At 42.5% G+C, this 13,671-nt stretch overlaps 1 protein-coding gene across 5 annotated transcripts in view; it reads left to right on the forward strand.

Annotated features, from left to right (window-relative positions):
- Nucleotides 1-13,671, forward strand: part of RYR2 (ryanodine receptor 2) — a 545,494-nt gene that overhangs the window by 301,820 nt on the left and 230,003 nt on the right. For all 5 annotated transcript variants that reach the window (XM_084782769.1, XM_084782771.1, XM_084782772.1 and 2 more), the window contains exons 20-23: nt 454-695; nt 6,513-6,705; nt 8,380-8,596; nt 10,528-10,632. In XM_084782769.1, the coding sequence (XP_084638895.1) occupies nt 454-695; nt 6,513-6,705; nt 8,380-8,596; nt 10,528-10,632 (757 nt within the window). The remainder of the gene's footprint in view (nt 1-453; nt 696-6,512; nt 6,706-8,379; nt 8,597-10,527; nt 10,633-13,671) is intronic.

Genomic DNA, 13,671 nt, shown 5'->3' on the forward strand with positions numbered 1-13,671 from the left:
CAGAGGTGGCTGTATAATTTTTAAATATTTTTTAAAGGCAGATTTAGGATGTTACATCAGTTACTTGTTGCCATGACAAAAGCAGCTTAGGAAGGGGGTGTTTACTCAGGCTTGCAGTTTGTGGTACAGGTGGGGGAGGCACAGCAACAGGTACAGGAGATGATGAGCACTTTGCATCCACACCGAGGAATCAGAGATGAGTGCTGGTGCTGAGCTTGGTCTTTCTCTAGTCCAGGCCTCAGGCATGTGGGATGGTACTGCCCACATCCGTGACCTGAGTCTAGAAACATGATCACAGGCAAGGCCAGAAGTTGCTCTCCTAAGTGATTCTAGACCCTGTCGAGGTGATGACATTTGCCATCATGGATGTACATCATAGAAAATCTGGAATAACAATGAAAATAATGAGGAATGAAACCAATGAAAGTTTTCTTTGTCCTCTTCTGTCTAAAGCATGAGGCCTAATATTTTCCTGGGTGTCAGTGAAGGATCTGCCCAGTATAAGAAATGGTACTACGAGCTCATGGTGGACCACACTGAACCCTTCGTGACCGCAGAAGCCACTCACCTGCGAGTGGGCTGGGCTTCCACCGAAGGGTATTCCCCATACCCTGGTGGGGGTGAAGAGTGGGGTGGCAATGGTGTTGGTGATGACCTCTTCTCTTATGGGTTCGACGGCCTTCACCTCTGGTCAGGTAGGCACTATCCCTTTTTCTTAAACAATTTCCAGGTCTTGTGACCCTGTTATGCATGTCTGCAAGCTGAGAATATTTGTTGTTCAGAACTTCAATGCTGAGATAATGAATATAAGAGTTTAATGAGAAGCAGATTTCCCTACAAAACAAAGAAAAAAAAAGAATTGTATTAATAGTACATTTCCAAGGAGGCTCTAAGGCTCATGAATATGTGTTTTAAAACAATATTCCAGTGCATGAGCGAACTGCAAGAATATCATGTGTTTCTGAATCACTTTAATTGGTATGTGCAAAGATTTAATGTTCATTATAGAAATCATGTGACACAATGACTAGTTTACGTTCCTGTGAGATAGTGCAAAGCAGGAGCCAGTCAAGTGGATGTTCTATGTGATCAATCCGTTCATAGCATAGTAGCCCTTGGCTTGACAGGTGTAGAAAACATAAAACTACATGTAAAGTCAAGATACTAGCTGCCAATTCTCAGTACTGATTTGAATACGTATAGCACATGCTATGTGTTAAAATTTTGTATTTCTTTCTTAGGCCACAAATAAGTATAATTTGGTTTACTTCAAAGTTTAGTGCTTGCTTAGTAATATAGTGTTATTTTTGCATAGAACTATTGTTTTCGGATGCTGGAATTTACCTGGATGTTGCAGGCATGTTCAATTCACAAAACTACATTTTTTTAGACTGTTCAGGGGCAACCTTGACATACCTTACACTTAGCACAAGGAAGACACAGAAAGTTAACTCAAGCTATAGAAGTTGGACTTTGTCTCTTGGTTCTGAGTAATGTTCATTTAATAGTGCAGAGGCCTAGCAAAATGTGGAAGAGGGGGCTTAAAATTTTAAGTGAGCTGAATCCAAGAGTTGATGGTAATGAGATTAGTGAGCTCCGAGCACTATGTAGAGTTATATCTACATAAAAATGGTTATTGGGCCTCCTTAATCTGGGCCAGTACCTCAGATGTCATGGGAGAACCATGTTTTAGACAGATCATTTAATTGTTGGAGTTTGTGGCCAGGGGGCTCAGAGTAGCTCACATTGCCTCTCTGCAGGTGTAGGAGCCAATCAGATCAGAGCTGTATGCCTTCCTTGTTCCCATAGTAATTTCCTGTGGTTCCAAGGACAGTGCTTAGCCAAACATAGGGCTAAATTCTGTTTTATGGTATATTTGGTCTATGAAGCCCTGAACTCCACCACCCTTACTTCTAAGAATTGCTTCGTGGGGAGTGGACCCTCCCCTGGATGAGCGAGCCACACTAAGGTGTTCTCCTCTTAGGCAGTGGTTGGGGGGGGGGAGTGTTCCTCAGATGACACCGCCTGGGATTTCTTTATTGTGAATTCTACTGCTTCTCACCTTACGTTCACCTTCTCCTTTTGACACATTAGAAGAGCTTCGTGCTGCTGCACTTGAAGCCTATGCCTTATGCCTCTATGACAAAGTTCTAAAGAGACAAAGAAGGCCAGAGCCTAGCAAATGTGTGCATGTGCCATAGGAAAGGTGGCAGGTCACAGAATTCCTGGACAAAATTATCCTGCAATGCTGTTGTCAAGGGGACTTAATTTTAAACTTTAAAGTCTTTTCTTGGTGTGAGGTGTATGTGTGTGCCTATGTGCCTCCATGCATGCATGAGTGTGTGTGTGAGAAAGTGCGCATGTGTGTGAGAGTGTACATGCGTGTGTGCATGTGCGTGCATGTGTGTGTGTGTGTGTGTGTGTGTGTGTGTGTATGCATGTGTGCATGTGTGTGTAGAGGTCAGGGGACCACCTCCGGTACCAGCCTTCCATCCAATTTGAGACAGGATCTCATTACATACTGTGTACAACCCACAGACTCCAAAGTTTCTCACGTGTCATCATAGGGCTGCTAGAATGACAGACATGCATGCTCCTATGTCTGCTTTTCCATGGGTTCTGGGGATCTGAACTTGTGTTCTCACTCATGTGCTGCAAGCCTTTGTCAACACTGAGCCATTTCCACGGCCCTTGTCCATCATGTAAAGTTTCAGGAAACTGTGAGTCACATGGCTGTAGTTAAAAACTGTGTTTATTTCACTTAGGGCCTTATGGCACACTTTACTAAGTTGGGGTTCAGTCAACAAGGACCAATGTACAGTAGGTGGAATTTGCCTAAGTTCTACATCACATTTCTACAGAGTGAGACAATTTTCCTGGGGTTGCCCTTTTATTTTTCCTCTATTTCATGGTTGTTGTAGGATTTAAAGCACCGAACTGGCAGTTTCTAGTAGACAACGCACGTCTTACCAGTGAACATTGTGTAATTAGAGACCAGTATTTCCTGGAACAGGAACTTGGCTCCAAGTCGAGTCTTGAGTGACATCTTCATTTGCTCGCTTACACTCAACTGTGCACACCATTGTTACTGAAGCATGCCAGATGAGGACAGAGTGTGAAACTCTGGGTACTTGTAGAGAACTGAAATAAAAATTAAAAATGTGTGGAGGAGGGCTGTAGAACAATACAAGAAAGACCAGTGTGGATTTTTTTAACCCAAGGGTGTGTGTCTACCTGCTGCTTCTCAGTGTAGATGAAAGCAGAAAATATGAATGGTCCAACGGAGTGAACATGCGGAGAGAGGCCCTCTGCCTGGAGATGTGATCATGCAGCTGCCACACTGTGCGTGCCATTCGAACCACGGCCTCAGGCTGCTCACACACAGCCTCTCTTGTCTGGCGGCTATAGACATTCTAGAACAAAGGACATGGATGATCCCCCTTAGGTGTTCACTAGCTTCATCACAGCAATGTCAATCAAACTGAACAATATATTGGGTTGTAGTAAATGTGAAATTTCAGTTTTATGGCTAAAATAGAAACATTCTTATTAATGGTGGATCTTGATACTGACAAGGAAACCAACATTTCCCCAGGAACTACTTTGCTGGCATGTTTTTGTTTCTTCTTGTTTTCAAAGCTGCCTTTGACAATGCTCAGGGAATTCTAGAAGGTGTACCTCATACTGATTCTGATGCTGAAAGTGTTGCATATTGATAAGATCAAAACAGTTTGAAAGTAGAGACTATCTACCACTGGTGATTGTAATGTCTTCTTGCTTAGAACTCTTGCTATGCTAGACATAAAAGTGCTCTCTCTCTCTCTCTCTCTCTCTCTCTCTCTCTCTCTCTCTCTCTCTCTCTCTCATGTGTGTGTGTGTGTGTGTGTGTGTGTGTGTGTGTGTGTGTGTGAGAGAGAGAGAGAGAGAGAGAGAGAGAGAGAGAGAGAGAGAGAGGGAGAGAGAGAGATTACACAAAGCACTGGGGATGGAGAGATAGCTCAGTTGGTAAAGGAGCTTGCTGCTATCCTGAAGTCCTGAGCTTGATCCCTTGGACATATATGATGGAAGGAGAGAACAGACATGCCCACGTTGGCCTCTAACCTCCACGAGCACATCGTGGTACACATGTATACCTAAGCACATATGTGCATATGCACCTATTTAGTCACTGTTGTATTACTGTGATGAGACGGCACTCTCATAAAGTGAAGTATTTAATTGGGAACTTGCTTACAGTTTCAGAGGCTTAGTCATTTATCATCATGGCAGGAAACATGGCAGCAGGCATACAGACATGGTGCTGGAGAAGGAGCGGAGAGCTACATCTTGATCTGTAGTCAGACAGAGAGATACTGGGCCTAGGGTAGGCTTTTGAAACCTCAAAGCTCACCCCCAGTGACACACTTCCTCCAACAAGGTCACATCTCCTAATCCTTTTAAAATAATGCCACTCCATGGTGGCTACACCTTCAAATATATGAGCCAGTGGAGGTAATCTTATTCAAATCACCATAATGTCCGTAAACAGACACATCATAAGTAGATGAAAATGTAATAAACACTTAAAGCAAAGCATGAGCCATAAAGTTTGTTTTTATCATTGCTCTAATTGTGGATATGCTCATGCCTGCCAGCCTATGTTTTGAGGAGAACAATACCTCCCTGTCTTGTAGTATGCTGCTTGTAGTGGATGCCCCCTGGGACTAGTTAGCCGAGGGCTTGTGCTGTCACCAATAGTGGGCTGATATCATTGGTTGTCCCGGGGAAAGTAAGACGTGCCAGATAGCTTCATGCCTCTGATTATGTCCTGCTGAACCTGAGAAACCAACCAAGACCATGTGTAAAGTAAGTTTCATTATAAACCAAAAGCAACATGACCTTTAATTATCTCTCAGCAAGCAATATGCTGCAAGAACAGTGAAAGTTTCTGCTTTCACTATCTAGACTGGGCTTTATTTGGGGTTTATGAAATAAAGAGGGTATATAAAAGAAGGGGCATTGACTATCTGCCATGCCTGAGACTGCTTCCTTTAAATCATTTTTTATTTTTAATATATTTATTAATTTATTCATATTACATCTAAATTGTTATTCCATCCCTTGTATCCTTCCATTACTCCCTTGTTCCCACTTTCCCCTTACTCCCCTCCCCTATGACTGTGACTGAGGGGGACCTCCTCCACCTGTATATGCTCATAGGGTATCAAGTCTCTTCTTGGTAGCCTGCTATCCTTCCTCTGAGTGCCACCAGGCCTCCCCATCCAGGGGACGTGGTCAAATATGGGGCACCAGAGTTTGTGTGAAAGTCAGACCCCTCTCTCCACTCAACTGTGGAGAATGTCCTGTCCATTGGGTAGATCTGGGTAGGGGTTCGAAGTTTACTGCCTGTATTGTCCTTGGCTGGTGCCATAGTTTGAGCAGGACCCCTGGGCCCGATCCGCCCGTCATAATGATTCCTTTAAATCATTAATTGCTTTTGTTAACATAGTAATCCTAGAAGGTGGTAATATATGGTGTTATGTTTATAAGAAATCAATGCCAGGCATGGGGGCACATGCCTTTATGCCTAGCATTCAGGAGGCAGGATCAGGTGGATCTCTGAGTTTGCGGCCAATCCGGTCTACAGAGGGAATTCCAGGACATAGAGAACATAGAGACAGAACATAGAGAAACCATGTTCCAAAAAAACCACCATGAACTAAAACACAACAGAAGGAAGAAAGGAAGGAAGGAAGGAAGGAAGGAAGGAAGGAAAGAGAAAGAAAGAAAGAAAGAAAGAAAGAAAGAAAGAAAGAAAGAAAAAATAAAATAAAGCAAGTTTCAGAGGGTAAGTCATTTCCCAAGGGCTGTACAAGCCAGATGGCAGGTGGCAGGGGTCTTTTGGAAGTTATATCCTTTCCTAGAAATCCTCTAACATCATTTTATTTTCTCTGAGATAATTTCTGTATCAAATAGGATCCATATACAAGCAGAAATTTCTAGACATGACAAGGCCCATTTTCCAGCCAAGTTTTCTAGCTCCTGGGGAAAACAGATGTTTGCTTTCTTTTTGACCAAGTGTTTAGTACATACTTGTTTTGGAGACTCATAGTCCATATATTAGTTATGAAAATACTTGTCAAGAGCAATTTCAGTGAGGAAGCATTTGTTTGGCTTACAGTTCCAGGTGACAGAGTCCAGCGTGGTGGGAAAAGCGTGGCAGGAGTAGGACGCAGCTGTGTGCACAGCCAGAAAGCAATGCGTATAACTGTAATGTCAGCTCTCTCTCTATGTAGTTTTTTTTTAATGTTGTTTGAGATTGCAGCCCATGGGATGATGCTGCCCGTCTTTAAGGTCTAGATAGCCCCAGAGGCTGGTCGTTTTGGTGGTTCTGAGTCCTGCCCAGTTGATTATGGATGCTAAACTCCATGCTTCATTCTTCCCTTGTGCTCTGGTCCACCACTGCTACTCTGGCTCAGAGGATGATGATTCTCTCTGTTAAACCTCCTCTTACCTACTGCTTCCCCCGACAGGTTGCATAGCCCGAACTGTGAGCTCACCCAACCAGCACCTGCTGAGAACTGACGATGTCATCAGTTGCTGTTTAGACCTAAGTGCCCCAAGCATCTCCTTCCGTATAAATGGGCAACCCGTGCAAGGAATGTTTGAGAACTTCAATACCGATGGCCTGTTCTTCCCGGTTGTTAGTTTCTCTGCAGGAATAAAGTTAGTATCCGTCTCTGCTGCTTGTTTGTTCCCAGTCTCATTTCTCCTTCTTTCCACAGAGGACTCTGTCCTGCTTTGCTGACGTAGGCACTTCCCCTGAGTTGTCTGCTTCTCAATGTGTATTGCCTATTCCTTAAAGGAAGAGGCGACATCCACCCAGAGCCTCATGTTTTGCCAACCTGTCCGTTGCCCAGTGGAGCACTTTGGCTCTCCTGCTTCCTGTGCCCTGAAACTTCATACCCATTTCTTGACTTCACCACATTGTTTTATAAAGGGGGATGGTTGAAATTCAGTAAGGAATATTTTAATCCATGATGGCCTGTCATTGTAACTGTCCATGTTAGTATATTTATGTGTCTCCATAGTGGGAGAATCTCTCTTACTCCTCCAACTGTCTTTTTGCTTCTGTTGTTCTTTTAGTTATAATGATTTTGTAGGAATATTTCTATTATAAAACACCATACTGAAGAATATTAATCCAGAGACATTAGCTGTCCATGCAGATATAAACATTTTTGGTTTATTTATACAAATTATGCTTCTTTCTCTATGTTTGTGGGTTACTTAAAAGTTTTGCATTATTTTATCCTACTTTCTTTTAGGGGGCATGGAAATGAAACAAATCAGAAAATTAATTGTAAAGAGTTAAAAATGTTTATTGATTTTTGTAGCTGAACACCTATACCAGCACTGCCATGAAACTATTTCAAAGCTCTTTCAATAAAACTCACATTATATTTAGTTGAATGTAATGTGTACAAAATCTTAGTGAGTACTTTGTTGTTGTTGAAATTGACAAAGATTTGGAACTACAGTCACCTGCTTTCTTCAGCAAGGAAAGGTGGCACCTAGGGTTTCTTTGAGGGATTTCTCTAGGGAATTAGATTCAGGTCAGTGGCTGGATTTTTTTTCCTAGTTAACTCATCCAGATCCTGTCATTTTAAGCACACAGATCATTAGGTCTCATCCTCACTATGTCTGATTAGTCCTTGGGTGCCTTGGGACATCGAGTTGCTGAAAGTGTGTTCTTCATTTGTGGAAATATGATAATGCGCCTTCCACCATGAAGTTGTTCCTTCTAGTTCAACAAGTGCTAGGTCATCACTGACCTGTGAATATGCTTGAGCCGAGTTTTCTCTTTGGTCATCACGATGATATTGTGTTTAGCCTCTTAGGGGGAGAGGCTCTTCGATTCCTAGGTGATAAGACTGTTATGGTATTGTATTAGTTATTTTCCTGTTCCTGTGATAAAAATATCATGACCAAAAGCAAATGATGTCCTTATTTTGGCTTCTAGTTCCAAAGGGATAGAGTTCAAAATGGCAGGGAAAATATGGTGTGGTAGCTGGAGTAGAAAGCTGGACAGTCACGTTTCCATCCTACACAGGAAGCAGAGCCAGAGTAGGAAGTGAGGAGAGATGGTACACCCTGAAAACCTACCTCCATTAATGCATTTATTCCACCAAGACTGCACCTCCCACAGACAGCACCACCTCCTGGGCACCATGTGCTCAGCTGCAAGAGGCTATGGGTGATATTTTTCATTTAAGCCATTCTTAGGGGGTGTGTGGCTCATGACAAAGTTTCATATTAATAAATTTCCCTAATATTTCAATTTTAAAAACTTTCATGTATATCAAATATATGATTGACTCAAACTTGCTTCCTTTGTAGGGTTCGTTTTTTGCTCGGGGGGAGACATGGGGAATTCAAGTTCCTCCCTCCTCCTGGCTATGCAGCTTGCTATGAAGCTGTTCTTCCCAAAGAGAAACTGAAAGTGGAACACAGCCGGGAGTATAAGCAGGAGCGGACATACACGAGAGACCTGCTCGGGCCCACGGTGTCCCTGACCCAAGCTGCCTTCACGCCCGTTCCTGTGGACACCACTCAGGTACAGAAAGGGCCCTGTGGCTGTTGATCTGCAGCGGCTCTCACGCTTGAATTGCAGCCCACAACAGTGACCTCTTCAGCCATCCAACTAAGAAAATAAACTCCTAAGCCAACTCTCCCCTTCCTGCTCTCCATTCTTCTGTTTTCTATTCGGTGTCTCCACCTACTGTGCTGCTTGCACAACCCTCTAATACGTCACAATGTGAAGGGTTATTTTTCTTCCTTTTTTTAAGTGTGTGTTCTGGGTTGTTGAAAGTTTTATTACAGAAGTTGAAGTTAGGGCCTGGAGAGGTGGCTCAGCAGGTAAAGGCACTTGCCACCAAGGACGACCTGATTTCAGTCCGTACCGTGCACATACCGGAGAACCAATTCCTTCAAATTGCTCTCTGCCTTCCATATGCATGCTTGAACACACACACACACACACACACACACACACACACACACACACACACACACACACACCCCACAGATGAGAGAGGAATAAAAGCAAGAAATTAAAAATAATTTATATACTGGAGCAGACATGTTTGTTTTCTCAATGCTGGTGTGGAGTTTTCAGTCTTCTTCCACATAGGTACAGTTATGCTGTGGAAGACGTTTAACTGACTCTTATTTTGGGTTGAGATTGAGGTCATGGCACCAGGGTGAAAATGAGCAAACCTTACTTCGAGGACAATAGCCACCTTACCAGTTGAGATGCATGGAACATTTGACCTAAAGTATTACCCATTACATCCCAAGTAGGCAACTAAGGGATGGGGCCTTGGTTCAATCAGTTTGCTTATTAGTTTGGAACAAAGAAGGCATTTCTGAAATTTAAGGTTGACATTATACCAGGTCTCACAAACTTTAGTTTTTATTGGTCATTTAGTCATCAGCTCCTCATTTGGTCAACTACCTTGGTCTTTAGTGAGAGACCTTTGAACACTCTCTCCTCATGGGAAAGTGTACAGCATGGCCTGCCCACCTCCTTGAGCGTGTGTTGGGTAAACACTGAAAAAGGCATAGCAGAGTTCAGGGTAAACCAGTCGCTACTGTCAAATGCCCAGGGTCATGGAGCCAGTGACTTATCTGCAGCCTCCTGCCTTGCCCTGCTCTTGGGCCTGTGGACACTGGCTGTGTTGCCTTAAGAGTGCTGGGTGATTTCTCTCCCTGACTGATGTGCACTTTGCTATTGGTCCATCTCCACTCAGTGCCTCTCGGTTGTCTCCACCAGTGCTCTTGGGAATCCTTCTGGAATAAGCTCCCTGACACCAAAAGTATGTCCAAAGGAGTAGACCAAAGCCAGGACAGCTCCTGAAAGGCTTCAAGGCTGCATCTAGTTTGCATTTTCACTTTATATTCTTAAAATCGAAAGGTACAAGACTGTACAGGAGCCTGTGTGGCAGTCAGCAGGTTGTTAATGGCAACGACCCATTGTTTCAGCTATTTCTCCAGGTCATTCTGTTCCAGGTAGCAAATGAAGTCATGCTTGGCCAATAGGCAACACTGGCAGTGCTTCAGGCAAATCACTAAATAAATCAATATGTCAGTATCCAATGACTACCTTATTGTACTTTACTCTGTTCTCTTTGTCCATTCACTTACTTGGGATCCTAAATGCACACACACACACACACCACATACCACACACACACCACACGCATACACACACACATGCACACATGCACACACACACACCACACCACACACATACACAACACACACACACACACACACACACACACACACACACACACACACACACACGCCCCACACATACCCCAACATTCTTCTAGCAAATACTATAAAATAGCTGGTTTGGAACCGATTTATTTTGCTGTATCTTAATGGTCTATGAGACATTGCTTTGCGCTCCCAGAAAGGTTAGTTGACATGGTACTTTTCAGCGTCTTTTTCTGATGAGCATTTTTTCCTCCTTCTTTCCAGATTGTGTTGCCTCCTCACCTGGAAAGGATAAGAGAAAGGCTGGCAGAGAACATCCACGAGCTCTGGGTGATGAATAAAATTGAGCTTGGCTGGCAGTATGGTCCGGTACATGATTTTGAAATTTATTCTCAGATTCTGTTCATAAATCACTTGGAAAGATAACATTTTCTCGTTCAGCCTGCTGTGGTGTGATGTGAATCAATAGAATTGATTTTTTTGAGGCTTCTTAGTTCTGCTTATCCCCTTAAAAGCCAGAGGGAATGGCAGCAGTGGCAGACCCCCTGACTCAAAAGTTATTAGTGTGTGGACTGGACCTTTCACTTTAGAAACAAAGCAGAATATCATGAGCCTTTATTTCCCAGCTAGAAAACAGCAAGAGCAAAAGTCAAAATTAGAATCAAAATAAATTTTTAAGTGACTTTGTTTTGCTTTTTGTATTCTCTTCCTATTCCTGAACGTGTGGCAGCAGAGACCTGTGGGTAGATGTTCACAGTTGGCTCCATGATTTGAGGATAGTATGGCCAATAGTAGTTGCATATGTTTTCAAATACTTATTAACTGGGCTTTTACTTTATGTTTCATCAGTAAACTCTGCTTGAACTAAGTGTGTAACTCTCTCTGACATGCCAATTTCACATGATCTGGCTGTGCTGTGCTTTTAGGATATACTTTTCATGGTTGGCTCAGTGTGGAAATTAAGAACAGTTCACACATGACATATCAGTGTGTCACACTAAGCTCTGGATGTAGCACATGATCAGTGTTGGCAGTCATGCTAACTGCTCATGTGTGACATGGACTCTCAGCTTGGACTGTTGTTGCAGAGGACTGGATTCTGGTCATTATTTTAATTTCCCCGATGGGAACCCTGAGGAAAATTTTTATAGAGCTGTCTTGACAGAAGTTGCATGATTATAAGGAAAAGCTCATTAACATTTTTCTGCCTTTAAATTTTTTTTACTTTTGAAATTATAACAATATAATTAGATAATTTTCCCCTTCCCTTTCTTCCCTCTAAACACTCTCATATACCCCTTCTTGATCTCTTTCAAATTCGTGGCCCTTTTCCCATGAATTGTTGATATATATGTGTGTGTGTGTGTGTGTGTGTGTGTGTGTGTGTGTGTGTGTGTGTTCCTAAGTACAACCTGTGCAATCTGTATAATGTTACTTGAGCATTTGTTGTCAAGCCTGACCATTTGGTATTGAGTAAGACAATTTGTCCTGACCCCAGCATCCCCTTAGTTGCCTATAGTTATCTGTGTGGTGTTGAGTCCTCACAGGCTTTCTCCTATCCACTTTGGCATGTCTGTTGGTGTTTGCTTTGTTCAACTCATGTTTGGACAGTCATGATGGTAGACTTTATGGGGGTAGCTTCTAACATTATTAGGAGATACAAACTCAGACCAAACTCTCTAATCTTCTAGCTCTTACAAGCTTTCTGCTTCTTACTCTTCAATGTTACCTGAGCTTTAGATGCAAGTGTATTTTTTAGGTCTATCAATTGGTACTGGGCTCCACAACTCTGCACTTTTTGTGGTTGTGGCTTTCTGTAGTGGTCTCCATCTGTGGCAAAGAAAAGTATCCTTGATGAAGGATGGAGACTATACTTATCTGTAGGTATCAGGACAAATTCTTAGATTGCTCTTAGGGATTGTCCTGGTTCAGTAAAGTAGTGGTTGTAGATTCTCCTTCAATACCCATGACTTTACTAGCACTGCGTAGTTAGCTAGGTTTTTAGTACTGGGCATGGTTTTGTTCTTGTCGGACAGGTCTTAAATCTAATACAGAGAGCTATTTGTTGCTACCAGTGTATTTGTGCCACTACTGTACCCTTAGGATTATCATGCCTTATTGATTTGGTTCATAGGTGTCATGGATGGGTAGGATTGTTGGTTGCCTCCCTACGTTGGAAGCTTGCATGGTGCCTTCTGCTACCATGAAAGCTAGTCCTTGGGGAAGAGGCATTTGGGTAAATTTGCTCAGGAGTATCTGGGCCTTGGTTCTGAAGAATGTGGTGTCTTCAGCAAGAGACTTACTTTCTACCTCCAGGGTCAACCAAGGACAACAGCAATAGGGTGTTTGGAAAGAGTCTCAGACAGCCCTGCAACATTCTAGGTTTACTTGCTTGGTTGGTAGAGTATGGGATACTCAGATTTTTTTTCACTGTATAACTTCTGGAACTCAGTCTCAAAAATTCCCTTCTCTACTAAGTAATGTTCAGACACTGTTAACCAGTAAAGGCTGCATAGCTCCCTTTGGGTGTCATTCTTTGGTGTTTGTTTGTTTTTGTTCTTTGCGTATTTTTAATTTTTATGAGATTATAGGAATTCAGTGTGTGGCCTGAGCTGGCACTGAACCCCATGGCCATCTTCCTTCCTCAATCTCCTATTTTCTGAGCTTATGGATGTGAGTCACCAAGCTTACTTGGCTTCATTGACACTTAAAAACCAAGGAAGTAGATATGTGCTAAAAATAAGATTGAACTACTTGCTAAAATCACTAGGGAGAGAGATTATCAATGTGTCAGCTGCCAGAGGAATCGTGGACAAAATTCACCAAAAGTTTCAGTGTGAGACAAGGATGGTTATAATCTCGGAAGATTAAAAAAAGAGTTGTGCAAAAGACAAAACAAATTCCCAGATAGCAGCAGCCATTTTCTAGTCCTGTGCTCAGATAAGATGGTTTGTTACAAGGTCATAAGATGACCTCAGACATATATTTTCCAGCAAGTCTTAGTTATGTGTTTGTTTTGTTTTGTTTAAGAGCAGAATGAAATAATTCTCATTACACTTTGATTAAATCTAGTTTCATTTAATATCACACAGGCTCTTCCTGCTACACACAAAGCCCTGGAGTTTCCAGGTAGTGAAGGAAACAGTGTGTTCTTCCACTACAATACAACCCTCAGTCCTCTTTTCATTTTCTGGGTCTCACTAAGTTGACTAGCCTGACCTTGAATTCACTCTGTAGCCCAGACTGACCTTGAACTTGTCCCTTAAGTAGCTGAGATGACAGACCTAAACCACTAGGTCTTACTCTGTTTGGCTTTCAGGGACTTTGTGTTTAGTTGAGTGATATTCATTTAAACAACTTCAGAATGAAAAAGAAATATGCAGTTTTTAAAAAAAGAAATCAAAGAAA

The sequence above is a fragment of the Acomys minous genome (assembly GCF_964271855.1).
Source record: "Acomys minous genome assembly, chromosome: 5".
Lineage (NCBI taxonomy): Eukaryota > Metazoa > Chordata > Mammalia > Rodentia > Muridae > Acomys > Acomys minous.